The 22,764-nt window shown below is 46.1% G+C and overlaps 1 protein-coding gene and 1 long non-coding RNA gene across 13 annotated transcripts in view; both read left to right on the forward strand.

Moving 5' to 3' along the window:
- Window positions 1-17,533: 17,533 nt before the first annotated feature.
- Window positions 17,534-18,853, forward strand: LOC112180837. Its single transcript, XR_002928531.2, has 3 exons — window positions 17,534-17,675; window positions 18,047-18,412; window positions 18,489-18,853. It is a non-coding gene; the product is annotated as an uncharacterized LOC112180837 (long non-coding RNA).
- Window positions 18,854-18,981: 128 nt separating this feature from the next.
- LOC112180191 (disease resistance protein RGA2-like) overlaps window positions 18,982-22,764 on the forward strand; it is a 67,773-nt gene continuing 63,990 nt past the window's right edge. For 5 of the 12 annotated variants that reach the window (XM_040511208.1, XM_040511207.1, XM_040511211.1 and 2 more), the window contains exon 1: window positions 18,982-22,119. In XM_040511208.1, coding sequence (XP_040367142.1) covers window positions 19,719-22,115 — 2,397 coding nt within the window. In that variant the 5' untranslated portion in view covers window positions 18,982-19,718 and the 3' untranslated portion in view covers window positions 22,116-22,119. Of the gene's footprint in view, window positions 22,120-22,220; window positions 22,299-22,645; window positions 22,719-22,764 lie in introns of all 12 variants that reach the window. The other 7 variants (XM_040511215.1, XM_040511212.1, XM_040511213.1 and 4 more) reach the window with 4 other exon arrangements.

Genomic DNA, 22,764 nt, shown 5'->3' on the forward strand with positions numbered 1-22,764 from the left:
TTTTTTTTTGCTGAAAATGGTAGATGTATTGAAGTTGTGTTGTGTTGGGGACCTGATATCAGCATTTTATCACTACCATAAGTTACTCTACACAATTGTTTGAATTATATTAGAGGGAAAGATTATCAGAAAATTAGACAAATAAGGCAACTGGTTTAAAAAATAAATTATATTTTTATTCAAAATTCCTTATTTCAAAGCAACTAAAAGAGGAGCCGAACCAGCCCTTTTCAAAAAAAAAAAAAGAGGAGCCGAAAGAGTCCCTCAACTTTACAACTTTAGTAAATAGCTGCTTTGATGGCTGAGGAACGAATTAGAGCCTTAGAGCAAGTTCACCCGTAGTCAATAAATGTCAAGGTCGAAAAGTCAAGAATTCGAGCAGTCAAGGAATTGTTCACTGCCACTGGACATGGGTTTCCACCCTTTTTTTTCTTAACCAGTCAAGACTGTTCATGTATCACTGTTCATCAATTTTTAACTGTTCATTTTCATTGTTTATTGATTGTTTTAACTGTTCATTTTTACTGTTTTTTTTTATATTTTAAAATTAAAAAATATTTGATGTAAATAGATAATAATAATGGATATTTATGGATAATTAATGTCATAATTATGCAATTTACTAAGATGTGTGTGCTTTAATAAGAGGAATTTTCAAATACAACTTTTATTTCATAAAATGTATGCTTAAATAAATGAAAAACTAGGAATAAGTACAATACAATTACACAACATGCATAATCAACTAATTATTCAAATCCTCATCCTCTCTAGGAATCCAATTTGTGTTTGAAGGTTCATCATTAGAGTTAGGGTTGGTGGAATCACCCGTAGAGAAAGGTGAAAATTGTGGTTGTATAGGATATCCCCCGAGGTAAGGTAGTTGCGGATAGTATCCACCGGGGTAAGCGGGTTGTGGGAATCCACCGGTGAAGGCAGGTTGTGGGAATCCATCTGGGCAAGGTGGTTGTGGGTATGCACCGGGGTAAGGTGGTTGTGGGTATGCACCGGGTTAAGGAGGTTGTGGGTATGCACCACCAAAATTGGGTTGCGGATAGTATCCACCCATAGAAGGTGGCGTCTGCTCGCCAAGATCTTCTTTCTCCGCTATCTTCTTTTGCTTTCTTGACCAATAACGTTTTTTATTTGGCATCATTTGACTTGTATCAATCTCCATAATACGCTCTTCCCTCTCTTTAATTTGCTATTCCCTCTCTTGTAATAGGAGTTGCTCTTTTCTCATTTCTATTTGCAAGAGGATACATGCTCGTTGATTTTCCTCTTGGAGACTTCGAGCGAATTTCTCATCGAGTTTTTTCTTGCCTGCGGTTACCTCTATTTGGTTGTTCGCTATACTCTCGAGTGTGCTTGACAAAGGACTTTGATCTTGCGCTGCCTTCTTTCCTTTCCGTATTGCTTCTTTGGCAGCCTTCCTTCCTTGAGGCCTCACATTAGGATTTATGGTTTCACCTGCAATTACCTCATCTACATCCATGTCCAAGTTGATGGGAGAATTTCCCGGAATTGGTTGTGTGCGCGTATGTTGATTTCCTTCATTTGATGTTCCTCCGAATGTATGGCTAGGGATGTCTTTAAATTGTTCAAACCCCTCCACAACAGTGTTACTATCAAAACTCTGAAAATTGTGTTTTTTGGTCTTCCCACTTTTTCTCTTCATCTCAACATGCCACAATTTATGTGCTTCATCTTGCTATGTAATTAAAAAAAATAATAAAAAAATGCAATTAGTACAAATATAAACGCTATTATGAATGGTCATAATTTTAATAAGAAAGTATTTCACCGTGTTACAATAAAAATCAATAAGTACAAATATAAACATCGTTGTAATTACATCATTATTTATCAACTAATTATTTTAATTATAACGAAAAGCAATTACTACAATTAAAACGATATAATAATTACTACATTATTTATCAAGTAATATTTTACTATAATGTATCAACAAATTAAATGATTTATCATAAAAAAAAAAAATAAAGGTCATAATTCTAATAAGAAAGTATCTCACCGTTTTACAATAAAAATCATTAAGTACAAATATAAACATCGTTGTAATTACATAATTATTTATAGTAAAATTATTTTAATTGTAATGAAAATTACTACAATTAAAACGATATTATAATTACTACATTATTTATCATGTAATATTTTACTATAATGTATCAACAAATTAAATGATTTATCAACAAATATAAAGGTCATAATTTTAATAAGAATGTATCTCACCGTTTTACAATAAAAATCAATAAGTATAAATATAAACATCGTTGTAATTACATCATTATTTATCAACTAATTATCTTAATTGTAACGAAAAGCAATTACTACAATTAAAACGATATTATAATTACTACATTATTTATCATGTAATGTTTTACTAGAATGTATTAACAAATTAAATGATTTATCAACAAATACATACCTCATCAACCGCATTCTAACCGCTCTTGTATCAATTTTTCGCTTGCCTTAATGCACAATGCCACTCAAAGAGTTCAATCTTCAAAATTTTCCACCTTCCCTGCAAAGATTGGGTTGATCGGCTCTTGGGCCAATTTGTGTCAAAGTGTTGTGTACATGCATGTACATTTGCAAGCATAATTAGCTATAATGGGCCACGCTCATTGTACCGCCAAAGGTACTAATTCCAACCAAAGGAATGACATGCAGACACACTGCCAGACGGGCTACAGCCTCAACGTCGGACCACCTCTAGATCGCCGCCGACGCGCCGCCACGCGCCGCGCCAAGATGGCATCAGAGGCTTCTGAAAAAGAGAACTGAAGCATATCAGTCCCACATCGAAAACAAAGAGAAGATCAACCTCTTCCTCACCCATAAAAGGTTCTCTCCTCTCTCCTCATTAATTACGCATTCAATACTTAGCTACTGTTACCATGTCAACATAAATACATTGACTAACTTAGGCATCGGAGAGTTGAAGACCGCCCGGCGCGGTCTCCCTCTGACGCCCATTATATTTCATTTGACAGGTAACGGGAGCCTCGAGAACAACACATACCGATCCGCCCACCGGATTAGCGTTAGCCAAAGATCCAGCTACCGCTGGACTTTTAGACATTAACATTGGCGCCGTCTGTGGGAACCCTTGAACAAAAGGCCATCCCACCACACTCACCATGACTAATGGTAGCGGGGGAAACGCTGAAGAGCAGGCAGACCATCCCTCCATCCCCCAACCCTCCGACCCAGCGGTGGGCGTTAACCGCGCACTATTCACAACCCCGGTCAACCCCGGCGGTGAGGTAGATCCAAGCAGCAGTCGCCCGCCGGGCCAAGACCTCGTCACTATGTACGAGCTAGCATTGGCGGATCTTCATAAGGCAAACAGAGAACGTGAGGAGGAGCGCAAGGAAAAGGCCGAAGCCCAAAGACAGGTGGCTACGCTTATGGAACGTTTTGAGGAACTAAAAAAGACGCTGGCGGCCACCGCCCGCCCAGCACAGAGCGAGCAGTCACATAGCACCAGGCATAGTCGACCCAGCACCGGCACATTGGCACCAGGGCCGGCCATACAGATGCAGGTACCGTTGAACCCACCTGGGTTGTTGGGAATGGGACCACCGCCCATACCTCAACTAATGCTGGAGCAAGTGGCGGAATCACCCCCGCACACCAACCGCTCGGGAGCCAGGGCAAGGACTGAAGGCAGTCTGCCTATGCCAAGGCGTAAGCTATCCCAGCAGGACATTCAGGCTGATTCCGCCTGCGATGCAACCGCCCAGATATTGGAAAGGATGCACCAACTGGAGCAGAGGTTGATCCGGGCGGAATCGGGCGTCCCAGCACCAACTCGGAATCCACTCTTCACTTCCAGACCTGGGCCCTTCTCCGCTGCAATTCTGCGGGCTGTCAGACCGGCACATGCAAAAACCCCAAAGATGTCGCATTACGGCGGAATGTCCGATCCCTTCGTCCACATGGACACCTTCAAGAAGGTCACCAACAACAAGGGGTTCGACGACGCCACCTTGTGCCACCTGTTCAGCGAAACGTTGGATGGCAAGGCAATGAACTGGTTCTTTGAGTGTCCGCCAGGGTCTGTCAGCTCATTCCATGCGCTATCACACGCTTTCCTCTCCCGTTTCATCTTATTATCCGCCGGGCATCACAACACGAGTCAATTATTCAGCGTTAAGCAGGGGGAGGACGAATCACTGAAGGCCTTCGTCACAAGGTGGCGGGCGGCAGCGTCTCAGTGCCGCGACCTAGACAAAACTATGGCATCAGCGGCCTTCAGGAAAGGACTTCTCAAGGGACCGTTCCTCTATCACCTCAACTACAGTCATCCCAATGCGACGTATGACCACGTCATGAGTGAGGCGGTCATTCACGCTCAGGCGGAATTCATCACATATGGAGAAACCCCACCACCACCACCAGCAACGCCAACAAAGTCAACACAGCCATCTTCCAGTCACCAGGAAACCGCTAACAAGAACCCCTCAGCTCCGCCAACTGACAAGAAAAGGGAGTGGCAGCAGGGCCACCACCAGAACAAGCGGCAGAAGGACCAGCATTACAACAGGGGAAACCGCCCAACCCATGGGGATAACCGCAACAAGCTGGCGGAGTCCTCGCAGCGGTATGCAGTTTTCACGGTCCTAACGGCCTCGTATGAAGACATCTACAATCAGTGCAAAGATCAGATCCCACCGCCACCCCCTCCAAAGTACCCAAAAACGGGCAAACCCAGGAACACCGGCAGGTGGTGCAAGTATCACGAGGACAGCGGCCACAATACCAACTGCTGCAATGCTCTCAAAACGGCCTTTGAAACCTTATACCGTGACGGCAAGTTGGAACAGTTTAGGGTGCGCCAACCACCACCGGTAATTGCTAACGTCGAGACCTTGGGCCGCATCAACACCATCGATGGCGGTGCTCCAATCACCGGCATGTCTCACAGGGCAAGAAAGCGCTATGCACGCGCTAATCATCCGAAGGAAATCTGCAACATCTGCTACGAAAGGTCCGCCAAACTCCCAAGATCTGGTTGGGAACCTATTACCTTCTCAGAGGAGGAGGAGCGCGGAGTCCATTTAGCCCATGACGACCCATTCTTGATCGATGCCATTCTTGGCAAATTCTCGGTGGGAAGAATCTTGGTGGATAGCGAATCCGCTGTTAACGTCATCTTCAGCGGCTGCTACGACCATCTCAAGCGGAACAAAAAACTACTCCAGGATCACGAGCCACTGCTCAGCTTTTCCGGTGACGTCACACAACTGCTGGGGTCGGATTACATGCGCTTGGTTATTGGCACTAGTCCGTGCATGGCGGAGGTGCATACGGAGTTCATTATTGTCGACTGTCTCAGTTCATACAACGCCATCATTGGTCGACCAGCGCTTAACAAGCTTAAGTGCATCATTGCCGGGTACATGCTTCTCATGAAGTTCCCCACGCCCAACGGCACGGGCTGTGTGAGGGGAAGCCAGCAGCTGGCACGAGAATGTTATTCAACGACTATAGCGCGGTCAACACGCCGCCATGAAATTCTGACGGTGGGTAATGAGGCACCACCACCAAACATCTTTGAGGATCCTAGAGATGAAGAGGAGAAATACGTAAAGAAGGAGCCGGTCAACCCGGACACGTCGTTGAAGGTTGTCTGCATCTCAGACGAGCACCCTGAGCGGACAGTCCGCATGGGCGCCCAACTAGATCCACAGGTGGAGACAGAACTCACTCAATTCCTACGTGATAACGCCACCGTCTTTGCATGGTCCTACGCGGACATGCCAGGTATCTCCCCTGAAGTCATCACTCATAAATTGACCATCAAGCCCTCCTTTTATCCTATCAAGCAGAAGCGAAGGGCCTTTGATGAGGAAAAATACCGGGCAATCGGAGAGGAGGTCGCCAAGCTACGGAACATTGGATTCATCCGCCAAGTCATCTATCCCCAGTGGATCTCAAATTTGGTAATGGTAAAAAAGCCCAGCGGCAAGTGGCGGATGTGCGTTGACTTCAAAAATCTCAACAAGGCATGCCCAAAGGATAGCTTCCCGCTACCTCGTATCGATCAGCTAGTTGATTCAACTGCCGGACACGAGCTCCTCAGCATGATGGACGCTTTCTCCGGATACAATCAGATCAAGATGCACCCCAGCGACCAGGAATGCACTACCTTCACCACCGATAAAGGCCTCTACTGCTACAATGTCATGCCTTTCGGTCTGAAGAACGCCGGCGCAACTTACCAGCGGTTGATGAATGCCATGTTCGCGGAGCACCTGGGAAAAATCATCGAGGTCTACGTGGACGACATGCTAGTTAAAAGCATAAAGGCCAGTGGACATGTGGAAAACCTCAGGATCATAGTAACCATCCTCCTGGCCTATAATATGCGCCTCAACCCAGAAAAATGTTTCTTTGCAGTCACCGCTAGCAAATTTCTCGGTGACATCGTCAGCGAGCGAGGTATCGAGGCTAACCCGGATAAGGTACAGGCCATCCTTGACCTGGCGGACCCCGAGTATAAGGTGGACGTCCAGTGCCTCCAGGGCAAGTTAACCGCCCTTTCTCGATTCATCTCTCGACTCACTGACAAGTGTGCCCCATTCTTCAAACTCCTCAAAACAACTCACAAGAAGGTCATTGATTGGAACCCAGAGTGTCAGGCGGCATTCCAGGGTATAAAGGAATACCTGGCGGCAGTCCCTCTCCTTTCTGTCCCTGTGCAAGGAGAAACACTATTCATATATCTAGCGGTCTCGTCAACGGCGATAAGTTGCGCCATTGTCCGGCGGGAAGGCCAGGATGAGCTCCCAGTATTCTACGCCGGCAGAGGCATGAACGGAGCAGAAACAAGATATTCACCGTTGGAACAACTGGCCCTCGCACTTATCGTTGCCGCCAGACGCCTCCGGCAATACTTCCAGGCTCACACGATCCATGTGTTAACCAATCAGCCGCTGAGGCAAGTGATGCAGAACCCTGAACACTCAGGGCGCCTCAGTAAGTGGGCCATTGAACTCAGCGAATTCGACATAGAGTACAAGCCAAGAACCGCCATGAAAGGCCATGCAGTGGCAGACTTCATCGCTGAACTTACTGAGCGTCAGCCAGAACACGGTACTCAAACAGAGCCCGGAACAGAAATTGTAAACGGTGAAGAGGCAACTCCCCCAGAATCAGATTGGAACCTGCATGTGGACGGCTCCGCCTGGGCCAAGGCCAGCGGTGCCGGAGTCATCTTAACAGGACCCGGGGGACTGAACGCGGAGTACGCGTTGAAGTTCAACTTCAAAGCTTCAAACAATATGGCGGAGTACGAGGCACTTATCGCCGGTCTACTCCTCGCCATTGACTCAGGAGCTGACAGCGTCAACATATTCAGCGACTCGCAACTAGTCGTTAACCAAGTCAACGACAGCTTCCAAGCCAAGGACCAGCAGTTAGCGGCGTATTTGGGGTACGTCAAAACGTTGCTAAAAAGGTTCAAATTTCACACCATCATGCAAATCCCCAGGGAAAAGAACGCTATGGCTGATTCACTGGCAAGACTGGCAACCGCCCAACCACATCAGAGTCCAGCAGACACAAGGGTGGAGTGCCTTGACAGGCCAAGTATCACAAAGACCCTGGCGGAGATTTTCAACATTCAGGTCAATCCCAGCTGGATGGACGAGATCATGGCATATAAGCGCAACGGCACATTGCCAGAAGATAAGGTCCACGCAAGACAGCTCAGGCGCAGAGCAACCCGCTACAACATCCAGGATGGCAAGCTTTACCGCCAGGGATTCACTCATCCCAACCTCCGCTGTTTAACCCCAGAAGAGGGAAAGGTCGTCCTAGCAGAAATCCATGGCGGAGAGTGCGGAAACCACTCGGGCGCCAGATCCTTGGCCAACCGGACAATGCGACAAGGCTACTTCTGGCCCACACTTGGTGATGACGCCCGGCGGATTTCGAGGTCTTGCCACAAATGCCAACAGTTTGCAGATCTCCCACACGCACCGGCGGAACCACTGTCAGTCATCATCGGCCCATGGATCCATTCCACGTGGGGCCTTGATTTGATGGGAAAGTTCCAAACCGCCAAGGGTCAGTTCAAATACATCATTGTGGCCATCGATTACAACAGTAAGTGGATTGAGGCGGAGCCACTGACGGCAATAACTACCGCAAAGGTAATTCGCTTCCTTTGGAAGAATATATACTGCCGCTATGGTGTCCCACATACAATCATTACAGACAACGACACACAGTTCAAAAATAAGGAACTCATCTCCTTTACCGCCAACTTGGGCACTAAGTTGCGTTTTGCATCTGTCGCCCATCCCCAAACCAACGGCCAAGTCGAAGCAGCAAACAAAATAATCAAGAAGCTGCTACAAAAGAAGCTCGACGACGCCAAGGGTTTGTGGGCGGAAAAGCTTCCAGAGGTCCTATGGGCCATCCGGACAACTCCAACTACCGCCACCGGCGAAACTCCTTTTTGTATGATGTTCGGCACAGAGGCTGTCCTTCCTATCGAGGTAACTCAGCCTACCGTTAGGGTCGAAGGCTAAGGCCCAGAGACCAACAGCGACGGCGTCAACTTGGACAGGGACCTCCTAGAAGAAAAAAGATACAAGGCCCATCTGCACAACTTACAAAACAAACAACGGGTATCGCGTTTCTACAACGCCAGAGTCAAGGCCCGGAACCTCCAACTGGGCGACTGGGTAATGAAGGAAGTCATCCCGCCACCAACAAAACTCCGCCCAACTTGGGAGGGCCCATACAAAATTGTGGAAGTCGTTAGCTCAGGCACCTTCTACTTAATGGACAAGGACGGCGTCACGTCGACCCACCCTTGGAATACCGAACACCTTCGGTATTACTACAAATAGTCAGAACGCTACCCAGGAGCATCTTGGCTTAGCTAAATTTTTGTTCAATATTTAGCTAAGGGAAGCTACCCAACGGGTACTACCCCGCTTTTGTACACTGATAAGTCAGCTATCAATGAAACGAGGAATTATTCAAACCATTGTTACCAAGTCTAGCACTGAGGGCAACTGGCAACGCCAGCAATCGTAGCTGGACCTCGTCCGCTACGTGGTGCACTTGGACCAATCTTAATTCCTTTAATGTTTCATTGGTCAACAGAAGCAAAATATAACTCAAAACGCTAGCACTACAAACACATCATGGCAAACCAATTCAGAAATTCATTTCATTTCCCAACATTGTTTACACTGTTATGCCTCAGCGGCTACAAAACAAAAACATAAAAATGGGAAATTCTCTGGCGATCTCAACCGGTTTCAGGAGTTGCCTTCGACATTGTCGGCTTCAGCAGGCGGCGGCACGATCGATCGACTCGCTTGGTCGGACCCTCGCGCTGTCGGACTGGGAGTCGCTATGGTACCATCCGCCAGGGTGTGCGCCTCCAGGAATCCAGCACGTGACACCTCCGACGGGGTGGGGTGGGGAGTCTGCTGGCACCCTTCCGTCGGATGTGCGCCACTTTCTCCGCTGCCCGAGCGGGCACCTCCAGCTAGGACAGGCATGACTTCTGTCTCCGGCGGAATACTCTCAGCAGGCGGCACGTCAGGCTGGGACGCTTTGGCGAAGTCAATGGCGCCCTTCCGTTTCAGCATGTCTATGTTTGCTCGGGCCCCAGCCTTCGCCGACTCGGTCATCACCTTCTTAAACTCCGCCGACTGCTTGAACGCTTCAACAGCGGCGGCGGCAGCGGTGCTCTCGTCAACCCTCAGGCGGTTAACCTCACCTTCCAGCCGCTTCACCTCAGTCATTCTGGAGGCGGACTCCCGCTGCACGATGATGAGCTTTTTGTCCTTGGCGGCTATCCGCTCCTGCAGCAAGGCGATCTCTTGCTCCAACTTGGAGACATGCTCATTCCGCTCCAAGTCCCGCTCAATGGCCACGTTGAGCTTACCGCGGACGTCAGCATAATCACATTCCGCCTTGGCCAGCTCCCGCTCTACCACTGCCATTTTCTCCTTCGCCTCCGCCAACTCCCTCTGGAGACCTTGGATTTCCTCCCTCAGCTCCCCCTCCACCTGGGGCTGCTTCGATGCCGCCACGAACATGTCGTGCAGTCCCGCCGATATTTGACCAAACGCCGAGCTGAAGGGCGATTGGTCAATTGCTGTGGGGCGAGAGATACCCGCTAGGCCGCCGAACCCTAGCCGTTCGCATAGATGGAAGAGGAACTCCCGCTCACCATCTGTCATAAATGCGGCGTACTCGGCAAACGAGTCCAGTTCACTAACAGCGGGCGCCTCTCCCTCCACCGTAACGGTTTTCGAAGAAGCTTGTCGAGCCTTCTTCTGTCGGCGGGCCCCGATCACCTCCACCTCCTCTCCCTCTTCCTCGTCAGGAGAATCAACCTGCTGGCGCTTTCTCTCCAGCGCCCTTTGGTTCCCGCCGGCGGCCCTCGTCACCCTCACTGGCGGCTCCTCCCTTGTCACAACGACACTATCCGCCGGTTGCACCACCTTCCCCTTTGGAGGGCCACGCCTCTGAGTAGGCATCCGCTCCTTTTGTTGCCCAGCTGCAACTCGTCCCCTCTCCCCGCCAGCCGCTTGGGCCCCCGCCTGCACTACCGGCAGCCCATCCTCACCTAGATGGGAGTGGTGCGGCATAGGCAGCACCACCGGAACCTCGGACTGACTCAGCACCAGCGTCTCGGGGTTCACCAGCGTCTGCTGAGCTGACAGCCCCTCGGCGTACATGGCCTCCAGAAAGTTGTCTATCTCCGCGCGGTCCATGGCCTTTTCAAACGCGTCGCGACTCGATTTGTTGCCCGGCGGGGTTTCTAAAAAAAAAAAAAACAAACGAGTCAGTCAGTTAAAAAAAAAAAAACAAAAAAAACAAAAAAATTAGGTCTGGCGGAGATTTTTCACCAATGGAGCGCGTTAGCCGCTGGTCGACCAGCAACTCCCAACCAGTCAGAAGTCGGAAATCCAACAAGTTGCGGTTCCGCCAGCAACCTCTGATCCTCGCTACGCGACACTCTTCTTCGCGCGTTAGCGTATACCGCAGTCCCGCTGCACAAAACCGGTAATCGTTAGTAAGAGTACAAGTTCAAATACGTGAACCCGCCAACTACGTACAACGGAAACCGGATACCAACCTCGAATGGGTTGGAACTCCGACTTAATCCTAAATGTCGGCCCTTCCTCGTTCGACCTGGCGTGGTACTCCCAACCCTCTGTGGCGACGCAGAAGGTCCCCGCCAGTAGGACATTGAGTCCCTTAGATTCTCGATCAGCTTGGGCGCCCCCTGCCGGCGGCTCAAGTTCACTTGCCCTTTGCAACCTCGGCGCTTCACGTACACCAGCTCGTAGAAGTGAAGCACTTCCGCCACAGTAGGCCCCTCGCACCCGGACAACCGCCAAAGTGAGTTCATGGCCAACATCAACCGCCACATGTTGGGGCAAATCTGACCAAAGGCAAGGCCAAATTCGCACACCAGGATTTGGAGATTTGGCACCAGCGGGAGTGTCACTCCTTGGCGGAATATCGCCTCATGAACGGCAGCAAATCCCGCTGGGAGAATCGAGGCCTTCTCATCCGCTGTCGGCGGGCGCAGCTTCACCGAGCCTGGCAACCGAAACGTCTGCTTCATTCGGTTAACAGCGACGGCGTCCATCCGTCCTCCTGCCTCGTCGACGGCGGTGCCATCAGAGAGATACCACGCCGACTCAGCATTCTGCCCCGCTACTTCTTCTTCTCCGGCGGAGCCACTAGCAGCACTGTTGCTCGCCAAACGCTCGTCACGCCTAGCTTTGGCAGCAGCGGCCTCACCCGCCCTAGAACTCTCTGGACGCGAACCACGACCCATAGCTACTTCCCAGGGGATGGTCTGTAGCGGCTCAATGTCTAGCGGTTCTGGCAGTGAGGTTCTTGCATGGGCAGACGGACGCAACGAATCAATAAAAACCCTATCCGCCGCGCTGAACGACACGTCAGACCCGGAATCCTCACTGCTCGAAATCTCTATGACGTTAGCCATCCCAAACCCTAAAACCCACATCAGTTAGCACAAACACAGATCTAGCCTATTCTGACATCAGTTATAGCCAAGGGCATCAAAAAAAACAAAACCCAGAAAACGCCAAACTACGAACAAACGCACTCAACCCAGATTCGGCCATCTAAACCCCCAGCCCTACCGCTTTGCCAACCATAATTCAAACCCCCCCCCAAATAATCTCCTTTCACACCTCAGAACACACCCAACAAAACCAGCAATCATCCCAGAAAGACAAACAACAAAACCCAGAAAATAACAGATCCAATGAAACAGGAAAAAGGAAATCCAGATACCAACCTCGGTGTTAAAGCCTACGATACGATGATGCACAGTAATCCTAGGGGGGCGCTATCGTCGTTTCTCCGGGAACGATATCTCCAACCTCCGGCAACCTCTTTCTTCAGTCTCGGACAAGTAGGGCGAGAAGAACACGACTGTGGGTTTGAAGCTTTTACCAAAGTGTCAAATCTCGCTAGCTTTCCCCCCTTTTATGTCAACATCAGCGCGTTCTCCGCCGTCCGCTACAAAACGACATCACACGACAGCCGTACACGTGTCACAAACCTCCACTTACTACCCGGATTAACCGAGGCGTCGCTTCGATTGCGAAACCCATAATTACTATCATTTATGGTAAGCAGACGGTCAGGCTTAAGGGACAGGCCTCCACACGCTAACCCCCTGCGGGTTGGGCACGTGTCTACTACCACCAGACGAAGCGTCTGGTGGAAGCAACCACTGGGACTTCACCAACCGTCCGTGTCTCCGCTGAGCAAAACCCCGCCAGCGGAACTTCTCCCTTGTCATCTCCCAAGTGATGAAGTCTCCGCTGAGCAAAACCCCGCCAGCGGAACTTCTCCCTTGTCATCTTCCAAGTGATGAAGTCTCCGCTGAGCAAAACCCCGCCAGCGGAACTTCTCCCTTGTCATCTCCCAAGTGATGAAGTCTCCGCTGAGCAAAACCCCGCCAGCGGAACTTCTCCCTTGTCATCTCCCAAGTGATGAAGTCTCCGCTGAGCAAAACCCCGCCAGCGGAACTTCTCCCTTGTCATCTTCCAAGTGATGAAGTCTCGGCTGAGCAAAACCCCGCCAGCGGAACTTCTCCCTTGTCATCTCCCAAGTGATGAAGTCTCCGCTGAGCAAAACCCCGCCAGCGGAACTTCTCCCTTGTCATCTTCCAAGTGATGAAGTCTCCGCTGAGCAAAACCCCGCCAGCGGAACTTCTCCCTTGTCATCTTCCTAGTGATGAAGTCTCCGCTGAGCAAAACCCCGCCAGCGGAACTTCTCCCTTGTCATCTTTCAAGTGATGAAGTCTCCGCTGAGCGAAACCCCGCCAGCGGAACTTCTCCCTTGTCATCTTTCAAGTGATGAAGTCTCCGCTGAGCGAAACCCCGCCAGCGGAACTTCTCCCTTGTCCATCGAATGCCGCCAGCCACGTCTCCCGGACGCTGCGTCCTGCTACATTTAGCGGGGGGATATCCGCTAAACTGCGAATCTCGAGGCCACGCCTCACTGACAACGATCGCCACGCGGCGTTATGGTCAGACCGTCCCTACGGGACACGGGGACTAGTCAACAGTCTATGACGGCCCTGATCAGGCACGTTGACCCCCGTCATTTGGGTGCCACATTGGGCTCGCTACCCAACACCCTCTGCTCCGTGCAGCTCCCCCTCAACAAACAATTTGCCGACCATCCGAAGGTCTATCTTCGCCGGGGAGTGGGGACTCCCTGGGGGCCCAGCAGGGGCCCACCCGAAAGGGTATAAAGCGTTTGCTCAGTAAAACCAACGGTTGACGACGCACTGACGCTAATTATGCTCTTGCAAAGTCTAGCGGAAGAAAACGCTTCAAACCGCCGAACAACTCCCCAACCAAGATTGCCCTCCTTGACTGGGGACTTGGGGGACTTGTACATGCATGTACATTTGCAAGCATAATTAGCTATAATGGGCCACGCTCATTGTACCGCCAAAGGTACTAATTCCAACCAAAGGAATGACATGCAGACACACTGCCAGACGGGCTACAGCCTCAACGTCGGACCACCTCTAGATCGCCGCCGACGCGCCGCCACGCGCCGCGCCAAGATGGCATCAGAGGCTTCTGAAAAAGAGAACTGAAGCATATCAGTCCCACATCGAAAACAAAGAGAAGATCAACCTCTTCCTCACCCATAAAAGGTTCTCTCCTCTCTCCTCATTAATTACGCATTCAATACTTAGCTACTGTTACCATGTCAACATAAATACATTGACTAACTTAGGCATCGGAGAGTTGAAGACCGCCAGGCGCGGTCTCCCTCTAACGCCCATTATATTTCATTTGACAGATAAAGGGAGCCTCGAGAACAACACATACCGATCCGCCCACCGGATTAGCGTTAGCCAAAGATCCAGCTACCGCTGGACTTTTAGACATTAACATGTTGCTTCACGCGCAACCATAAGTTGTTTTTTTTCTGATTTGTGCCCACAGTCGGACATTGGCTTACAACTTTCCAAGACTTGCACAATTGAACATCTTCCTCATCCGTCCATCTCCTTTTCTGTTCGGTATTATCATCTTCACTTTGATCTCCCACGTGTCCGGCCACTGGACGTGTGTTTCCCCTTTGTTTGGCCATATTGGATAATGAAAAATTTGGATGATGACAGCTATATGAAGAGGAGGAAGGTGTAACTATGAAATCTAATTTTTTGGGTGTGAGATGTTAGAAAAAATTATAGGTATTTATAGAGAAATTTTTACAATTTTTTACATTTTTTTTGTTACCGTTTCTAACCGTTAAAACCCAATTCTACTATATTTCAAGGCAACCGTCAGATCCTCAAATAAAATTGAAACCAACGGCCCAGATTAAAGGACCGTTGGATTCAAAAATCTGTTCAGCCAACGGCTCCTGTGCACGTGTCTTAACCGTGGCCCACTATATGTCTGTACGTGACAAAAAACTGGGTACCACGTGTTGCGACGCTTTCTGCTTGGTCCGTCTGTTTCACGCTCTCGTCCATCGCGTGTCTAGTTGGGTGTCAGTGACTGACATCACCCATGTGTGGAGCTCAGGCCGAGCTGGCAGTGAAGATGACTGGGTCAGGAAATTAGTCACGGGCTTGCCCTTTTTTTTTGCCCTTGGTCATGTAAAGCCAAGACTTTCTTGGTCAAGGTTGGGCCGCTGGAAGCAAAAATATCACTTCGCCCGGTCAACACATCAGCAATGCCCGGTCAAACCGAGACTGCTGGACTTGCTCTTAGAGGTAGTGGCAAGCTGCTATTATGAAGGTGTTGTCCCGGTCTGGTCTAGGTGGCTGAGTTTGGTGGGTTGAGTCCCTGGGGTTGGCCCATCTCTCATTCTCACTCTACTTGGGCTTGGGTTGGTTTGGGCCTCTTGGGGAGTGCCATTTTTGATCTTTGCCAAGCTTGTGGTAGCATTCCCATTGCTTCTTAATTATTGGCGTACAACATTATGTTCTTGGGCGACTGCATTTAGTGTATGAGATGAGTATGGTTAAGTTATTTTCATTTTTTTTTTTTTTAGTATTTCGTTTTGGTTAGTTTAACCGTTTTTAAGTGAGCTTACCAATTTGTATTGAGTATCACTAGCTAGAATGGTTTTTGGTATGGCCAGCTTGTGGCTTCGACACAATGATGAGACTATTTTAGTGATATGATTACTGACTTAATACGGTCGTATGATCTTTTGATTTCAGGAATATATCTTCCTCTCCTAAAAAAAAAAAAAAAAAAATTATTCAACAATCTAAAAAGTTGGACAATCAATTTGTTAAATATATTGATTGAATTTGGCCAATAAGAAAAGAAGTTCTCAATAATTAGAAGATCTTAGATTTAGTAAAACATTGGATCCGTCTGACCTATTAATAGAAAAATATCACGTGATTAAGATTAGAGTAGTTTTGATATTCCTGATGTTATGAAAAAGTAGTTAGATTATGTCCCCGTTTAATATAGAATCTATCGATCATCTTTTCTTTAATTGATACTTATAACTGACCTATCCGTCTCTCTGCTAGGGTTTGAGAAACATCTCCTTTACGGCAGCGGTTTCTCCGTTTTCCTCTATTGCTCGCCAATAAAGGCCATGGTCGTTCTCTGGCTGTTCCTCCTCTTCTTCGTTGCTTTGGGTGACAATGTTCCTGTGGTAGTTTCGAGTTTTAGTGGTGATGGTGGTGTCGGACTCGATGTTTTTGCTTGGTGGGTGGACCAACTGCAGATTGGGATGCGATGGAGGTCTATGTGCGTGGTGCCGTATAGATCTGGGCTAAGCGACGGTGGAGAGGATTGGGTTTTTTGACCCGATCGCTTTGAAAGTTCACTGGCGAAGGATGGCCGATGTGTTGCAAATTGCTCGTCTGGGTTTGCGGCTCTTGACGGTGGTGAAACGGCTGGAGTTCCTGGTTGGTTTGGTTGGACCCGGACTCCTATGTTCTACTCCGGATGTAGTCCTTCAATGGCAGGGGTGATGGTGGATGGATCAAGCTCGCCGGAGGAGTCGATCTGCTGGCGCCGGCACGGTGATCGACGATGGGGCTGTTCATGCTGCGGCGGTTGGAAGGAGGAAGATGTTGTGTTCCCATCTATGGGTTGGGCCGAATTTATGGCATTTTGGGTTGGCTCAGGGCCTGCTGGTCCAGGGGGAGTCATCCATGCTCATCCCAAAGAATGGAATGGTTGGGCCTTAAACTCGGTTTGTGACACTTATCGTGTGATTCAAGCTTCGGTGGAGAAGGCATGCAAGAAATCTGAGACATTTATGGAGGAATTGTATGCAAATGTTGGTTCTCTTGGGGATGCAAGTGCTGCATTCTCGGATTGCAATGTTTAATTTCCCTATGGGTCGCAAGGTCTAGTTGCTTGGTTGTCACTTTTTATTTTATTTGCTTCTGAGTCTCTAGGTCTTGTAAGAATAAAGGTGCTTATTGGTCCTTAAAAGGTTGGTGTACCCGGGAGTGTGAGGCTCTGTCTTAGTATAGATTCGTTGTATGTCCTAAGTGACGGTTCTTTCTGTCGGCCCCGGGGTGTGTCGTTTCTGGTACTGTTTGCTGAATTATAAATCTGACTGACCTCCTTTAATTCAAAAAAAAAAATGTCCCTGTTTAATATTACAGTTTTAAGAAACAAATTTTTAAATGAACATGTGTCCTCTTATTATTGGCTATGAGCCTATGATTGGCCAGGTATCATTATGTATTTACATTATGGTTTACATTGCATTATATGGGTCAGGACCCAAAAAAAAAAAAAACTAAATCCGAAAACCTTGACATTAAACAAATTTTTAAATGAACATGTGTCCTCTTATTATTGGCTATGAGCCTATGATTGGCCAGGTATCATTATGTATTTACATTATGGTTTACATTGCATTAAGGGGGTCAAAAAAAAAAAAAAAAAACTAAATCCGAAAACCTTGACATTAATGAAAATTTTCAGTAGCCATTAGCCAAATCTTTCTCTCACTTGTTTATTCAGTTCCCGTCTCTGGTTGTCGCTAAGTTATTCTCAAGTTCTTCTTCCTGCAATTCCTTTCATTGCAATCATCTTCTCCGGCGTTCCCCATCCAATCTTACAGGCTTTGTTTTGTGATTTGCTCCAAAGGGCGAGGTATTTTCTTTCTTTTCTGATCAATTCCCTCTTGATTGGTTTAATGGGTTTGTTGATTATGCATTTTTAGCTTTGGATAGTGGTGATTGAACCCATTATTTTCTCTTTTCATTTGGATAATGTTTAAACCCAATCTAAGATTCCCAGGCACTGGAAATTCTAGTAACTGGGACTCTGGGAGGAAATTTGATCACAACTCGGTGCTGTAGGTCTTCTAAGAAGTGTAATCAACCTTAAGAACCTATATTTTATATATATTTGCTAGTGGGAATCAATCATGAAGCAACCTATCATTAGCTATTAGGTTCAGACAATTTTGAAACAGAGTTTTGTAATTGAATAATTTATCAGATTAAAATTCTTTGCAATAGGAACTGCAAGTTTTCTGTTTCATATTTGATGTTGATGACGAGTTGCACATGGTTGGGCTGTGTGGTACGATGTTGAATATGAAGTAGCTGCATGCAAAGAGTGCAGAGGAGGCGTATATGACGAGTTGCAGTGGTTTGCTAAGCATGTAAAGTAATTATCTCCTTCTCATTCTGTTTCTGATGAGAACAAATATGGATTCTTAAATGGTAGAATAATTCTTGGAACTCTGATCCAATTCGAAGTCTTGATCTATTAAGTATGATATTTGATACTCTGCTATATATTCCAAAACAATGTTCTTATTTCAAGTTGGAGAAAATCATACCATAAGTAACCAGATATGCTGAGGACTGATGGCCAAAATGGTACGTAGTTCCATCATTTAGATTTGATGTTAAGAGCCTCTGTTTCTCTGAATTCTGAGATCTTTTTGTTTTATAGTGGACGGTTTACGTGGACATGAATCTAGAGATTTTAGTGCAATCAGCTTATAGCCTTCTAGTCTGGAGCTTCAATTCATCAGTCTTCAGAACCATGCTATCAAACAAGTGGGGCTTCTATGTTGTGCGGTTATAGTTTCATCCTCCTTGAAAAGTATAATGCTAACTTGGTACCGACTCAAATGAGGCGTTGGAAATTACCAAACACATGGAATTGGAAATCATGATACTAATATGGTATGGAATGTGACATTGTATGCGTGATTTTTTATGTGGGAGATGATTAACGGTTAAGTGAACCTACCGTTGAACAAATAAAACTCGTGTTTGAACAACTGAAAAACTATTACATCTTCTGATATACAAAAATTAGCAATCCTTTCCTGGCATACTCGAGATTTAATTACTTCATTCACTCTTGTTAGCAATATTCTACCTAATGTTAATTTGTCATCGTATGCGACTCTGCGTTTAAATCATGGGTTGGACTATAAGGTCACTATTGAAAATGGAGCAGCTGTAAAGAGTGCTGCCGATAAAGCAATTATGGACCCGTCAGTGCTGCTTATCCAATCCTGTGGTTTTAGCTTCTTCATGTTTGCAATTATTAGAGAGGAATATTCATAATGCTCTGTTGAACCTGTTGAACAAATAATTGAGGCACGCTCATTGGCTCCTGTAGTCCCTAGCTTATCTAATTTCGACACTATATACTTGGTAGAAGAGAGGCCAGAGCGCACACATCCAAAAATTTCATATTCGATCATCTCTTCTTTTTCTCTTACAATTATAATCAAGTTATAACACGAAAAATGGCTGAGGCACTCATCTCTGTGCTTCTAGAGCAATTGGCTTCAGTAGTAGATATACACACAAATGAAGTGGTGAAACTGGTTTTGAAGGCTGACAAAGATGTTAAAAGTTTCAGCAGCAAGCTCAAAGCCATTCAAGCTGTGCTGGAGGATGCAGAGAAGAAACAAGTGACGGAGGCCAGGGTCAGAGACTGGTTGCAGAAGCTCAAAGATGTATCGTACGAGATGGACGACGTCCTAGACGAGTGGAACACTGAAATTTTGAAACAACAAGTGGAGGAAGGCAAGAAGAAGGTATGTTTCCCCACTCCTGCCAATTGCTTTTGTTTTGGCCAAGTCAATAAGGCAATTCATCATCATAGCATTGCTAGAAGGATAAAGTGAATGAGAAACTAACTGTGATTGCTGCTGAAAGAGAAATGTATGGCTTTCATCAATCTACAATAGGTGGCCATGATGATCAACAGCGTATTCATCGACGGAAGACTTCATCTTTGGTCGATATATCTATGATATTTGGCCGAGAAGAAGAAAAAGAGATGTTGTTGAGCAAGTTGTTGAGAGGGAGTAACGAAGATGGGGGGAGGTTCCTTGTCATCCCTATTGTAGGGATGGGAGGCATGGGGAAAACAACTCTTGCCCAATTAGCCTATAACAATGAAAAGGTTGCAGCCCATTTTGATAAGAAAGTATGGGTTTGTGTCTCAGACCCTTTTGATGAGATCAAGATAGCTAAAGCGATCATTGAAAGTCTCTTAGGAACCCCAAGCAGTTCAAATGAGTTGGAAATTTTGTTGCAGTGTATCAAGACTCATATTGAGAATAAAAAGTTACTCCTTGTTCTAGATGATGTGTGGACCGAAGACGAAACAAAGTGGGAAAATTTGAAACTACCAATAATAATGCGAAGTTGTGAAGAAGGAAGTTCAATATTGGTTACCACGCGAAAACAAGGGGTTGCTAAAATGATGAGAGCAACCAACAACATGATCTATTTAGATGAGTTGAATGATGAGGATTGTTTGGCTTTGTTCAATAGCATCGCGTTTTTGGATAGGAAAGAAGATGAGGCTGATGAGTTTGGAGCTATTGGTAAGGAAATTGTGAAACGTTGTAAAGGTTTGCCTCTTGCTGCAAAGACTTTGGGTAGTCAACTGTGGTATAAGAAAACAAGAAAGGAATGGTGGGATGTTTTGAATAGTAAGATATGGGAATTAGAAGAAGTTGAGGAACAAGTTTTCCGACCACTGTTACTTAGTTATTATGATTTGGCCCCTGCAGTCAAAAGATGTCTTCTGTATTGTGCAATATTTCCCAAAGATTATGAGCTCAAAAAAGACAATTTGATTGAACTTTGGATGTCACAAGATTATCTTAATTCAAAGGGAGAAAAAGAAAAGAGAAGAATAGGTCAATGTTATTTTGAAAGTCTATCAATGCGGTCCTTCTTTCAAGATTTTAGAAAAGATGTGATAGGAAATGTTTATGGGTGCAAAATGCATGATATTGTGCATGACTTTATGATGTTTCTTACCAAAAAAGAATGCACTATCATAGATGCAGCCAAGGGGGCTAATAAAAAAATAGAGCCACCGGGTGATAAGGTTCGTCATTTGACCTTAATAAGTGTACATGAAGGTCCACTTCCTACTTCATTTGTCAATTGCAAAAATATGCGAACCCTCACACTCCTTGATTCGCGCATTACAACCATAAGCCCCGGTTCAATTATGCAAATGAAATGCCTCAGGACATTGAATTTGAGTTGTAACAAGCTCAATGAAGTTCCAAAAGAGATTGGTGAATTGATTCATTTGAGATATATGGATTTGTCTGGTAGTTATAATTTGAAAGAATTACCGGATGCTGTGTGTGATTTATACAATCTACAAACTCTGGTCCTTGTTGTGTGTAGTAAACTAGAGAAACTACCCAAGGCAATGGGAAAGTTGATTAACTTGAAGCATCTGTATGTTCGGGGTTGTTGGAGGCTGAGCTACTTACCGAAAGGGATTGGGAGTTTGAAAAGTCTGCAAGTACTGGACTGCTTTTATGTATGTGAGGTTGATGATGATGATGATGAAGCATTGAAATTTGGAGATCTCGGAATCATGGACCAGCTTCAGGGGAGCCTTTCTATAGCATATTTGGGGAAAGATGATGCGAGTGAGATAGAGAAAGCACAGTTGGGGAATAAGGAGCACCTCTCTCATTTGGTAGTAGATTTCCTCGGAGGTCAAGAGCAGAGAAAAGGCGATGAAGAAATAGTGAAAGCATTGCAACCACATCAAAATTTGGAATCTTTATCCATTTTGTGGTGCCATGGCACCACCGAATCTCTCTATTGGATCAAGTCTTTACACAATTTGAGAAAACTTGATCTCAGTTGCTGGAGATTTTGTGAAGTTTTGCCTCCTCTTGGAAAATTGCCATCGCTTGAAATTCTGACAATATCGGAGATGTTGAATGTGAAAAAGGTGGGAGTTGAATTTGTGGGAATAGAAGAAGAAGAAGAAGTCTCAGAAATTCTATTCCCCAAATTGAAACGACTCTCTTTTTCATCAATGGAGAACTGGGAAGAGTGGGCCTTTCTTTCTGAAATCACAATAATGCCACGCCTTTCTGAGTTGCAAATTTCTGGGTCCCCAAAGCTAAAAGCACTGCCAGACTTCCTCTACAAGATAAAAGCACTGCGTACATTGGACATTCGGCGTTGTCCAATTCTGGAAGCAGAATACGAAGAAGGCGTGGGGAAGGAGTGGCACAAAATTTCTCACATCCCAAACCTCACAATCCAATCTGGATGGTTGAACTAAACAGGTATCGATAACCAAATGCAAATTCTGAATGAATCTTTACTCTAATTTTATAATCTAGTTTAAGGAAGCTTTCTTTGCAATCTGTATGTTAACAATAAGCAGCAGGGAGCTCGGTAATTGGTGTTTCTGCAAAAGGAACGTTCAAATGCTGCCATCTCAATCGTTGAAGCCTACTTGAAGGTAAATATATGGTCCAGACATAAAGCCCTCTGTTCTGTTAAGCTACGCCTGAAGCCCTGAACATAGTCTGTCAATCTATAATTTACATATCCACATTTTCCGGCATGTAATTAACATATCAATTGCAAATATTGTATATTAAGATGCAATGCTTTCTGGTGATATAAGTTTGTCAATCAATCATATCCACCTTGTCTAGCTTTTTGACTAATTCAAGACGCTCTTACCTAAGCTATTAGGTAATCTGATATTAACATTGTAACTTGTAAGTAGTCCTATATAATAAATTTATTTATCTTTTTATTTAAACATCTAGTTTCCATTACATGGATTTTCTTGTCATATAGGCTGAAGTCTCTTGTGGAAATGAAACTGATTGGAATTTGACAAGTGAATCGATCAGACTTCCCGTAATCAAAGGTTCGATCTTTCTCAATATGGTCTTCTTTTACAACATTGGTATATC

This window comes from Rosa chinensis, chromosome 7, assembly GCF_002994745.2.
Source record: "Rosa chinensis cultivar Old Blush chromosome 7, RchiOBHm-V2, whole genome shotgun sequence".
Taxonomy (NCBI): domain Eukaryota; kingdom Viridiplantae; phylum Streptophyta; class Magnoliopsida; order Rosales; family Rosaceae; genus Rosa; species Rosa chinensis.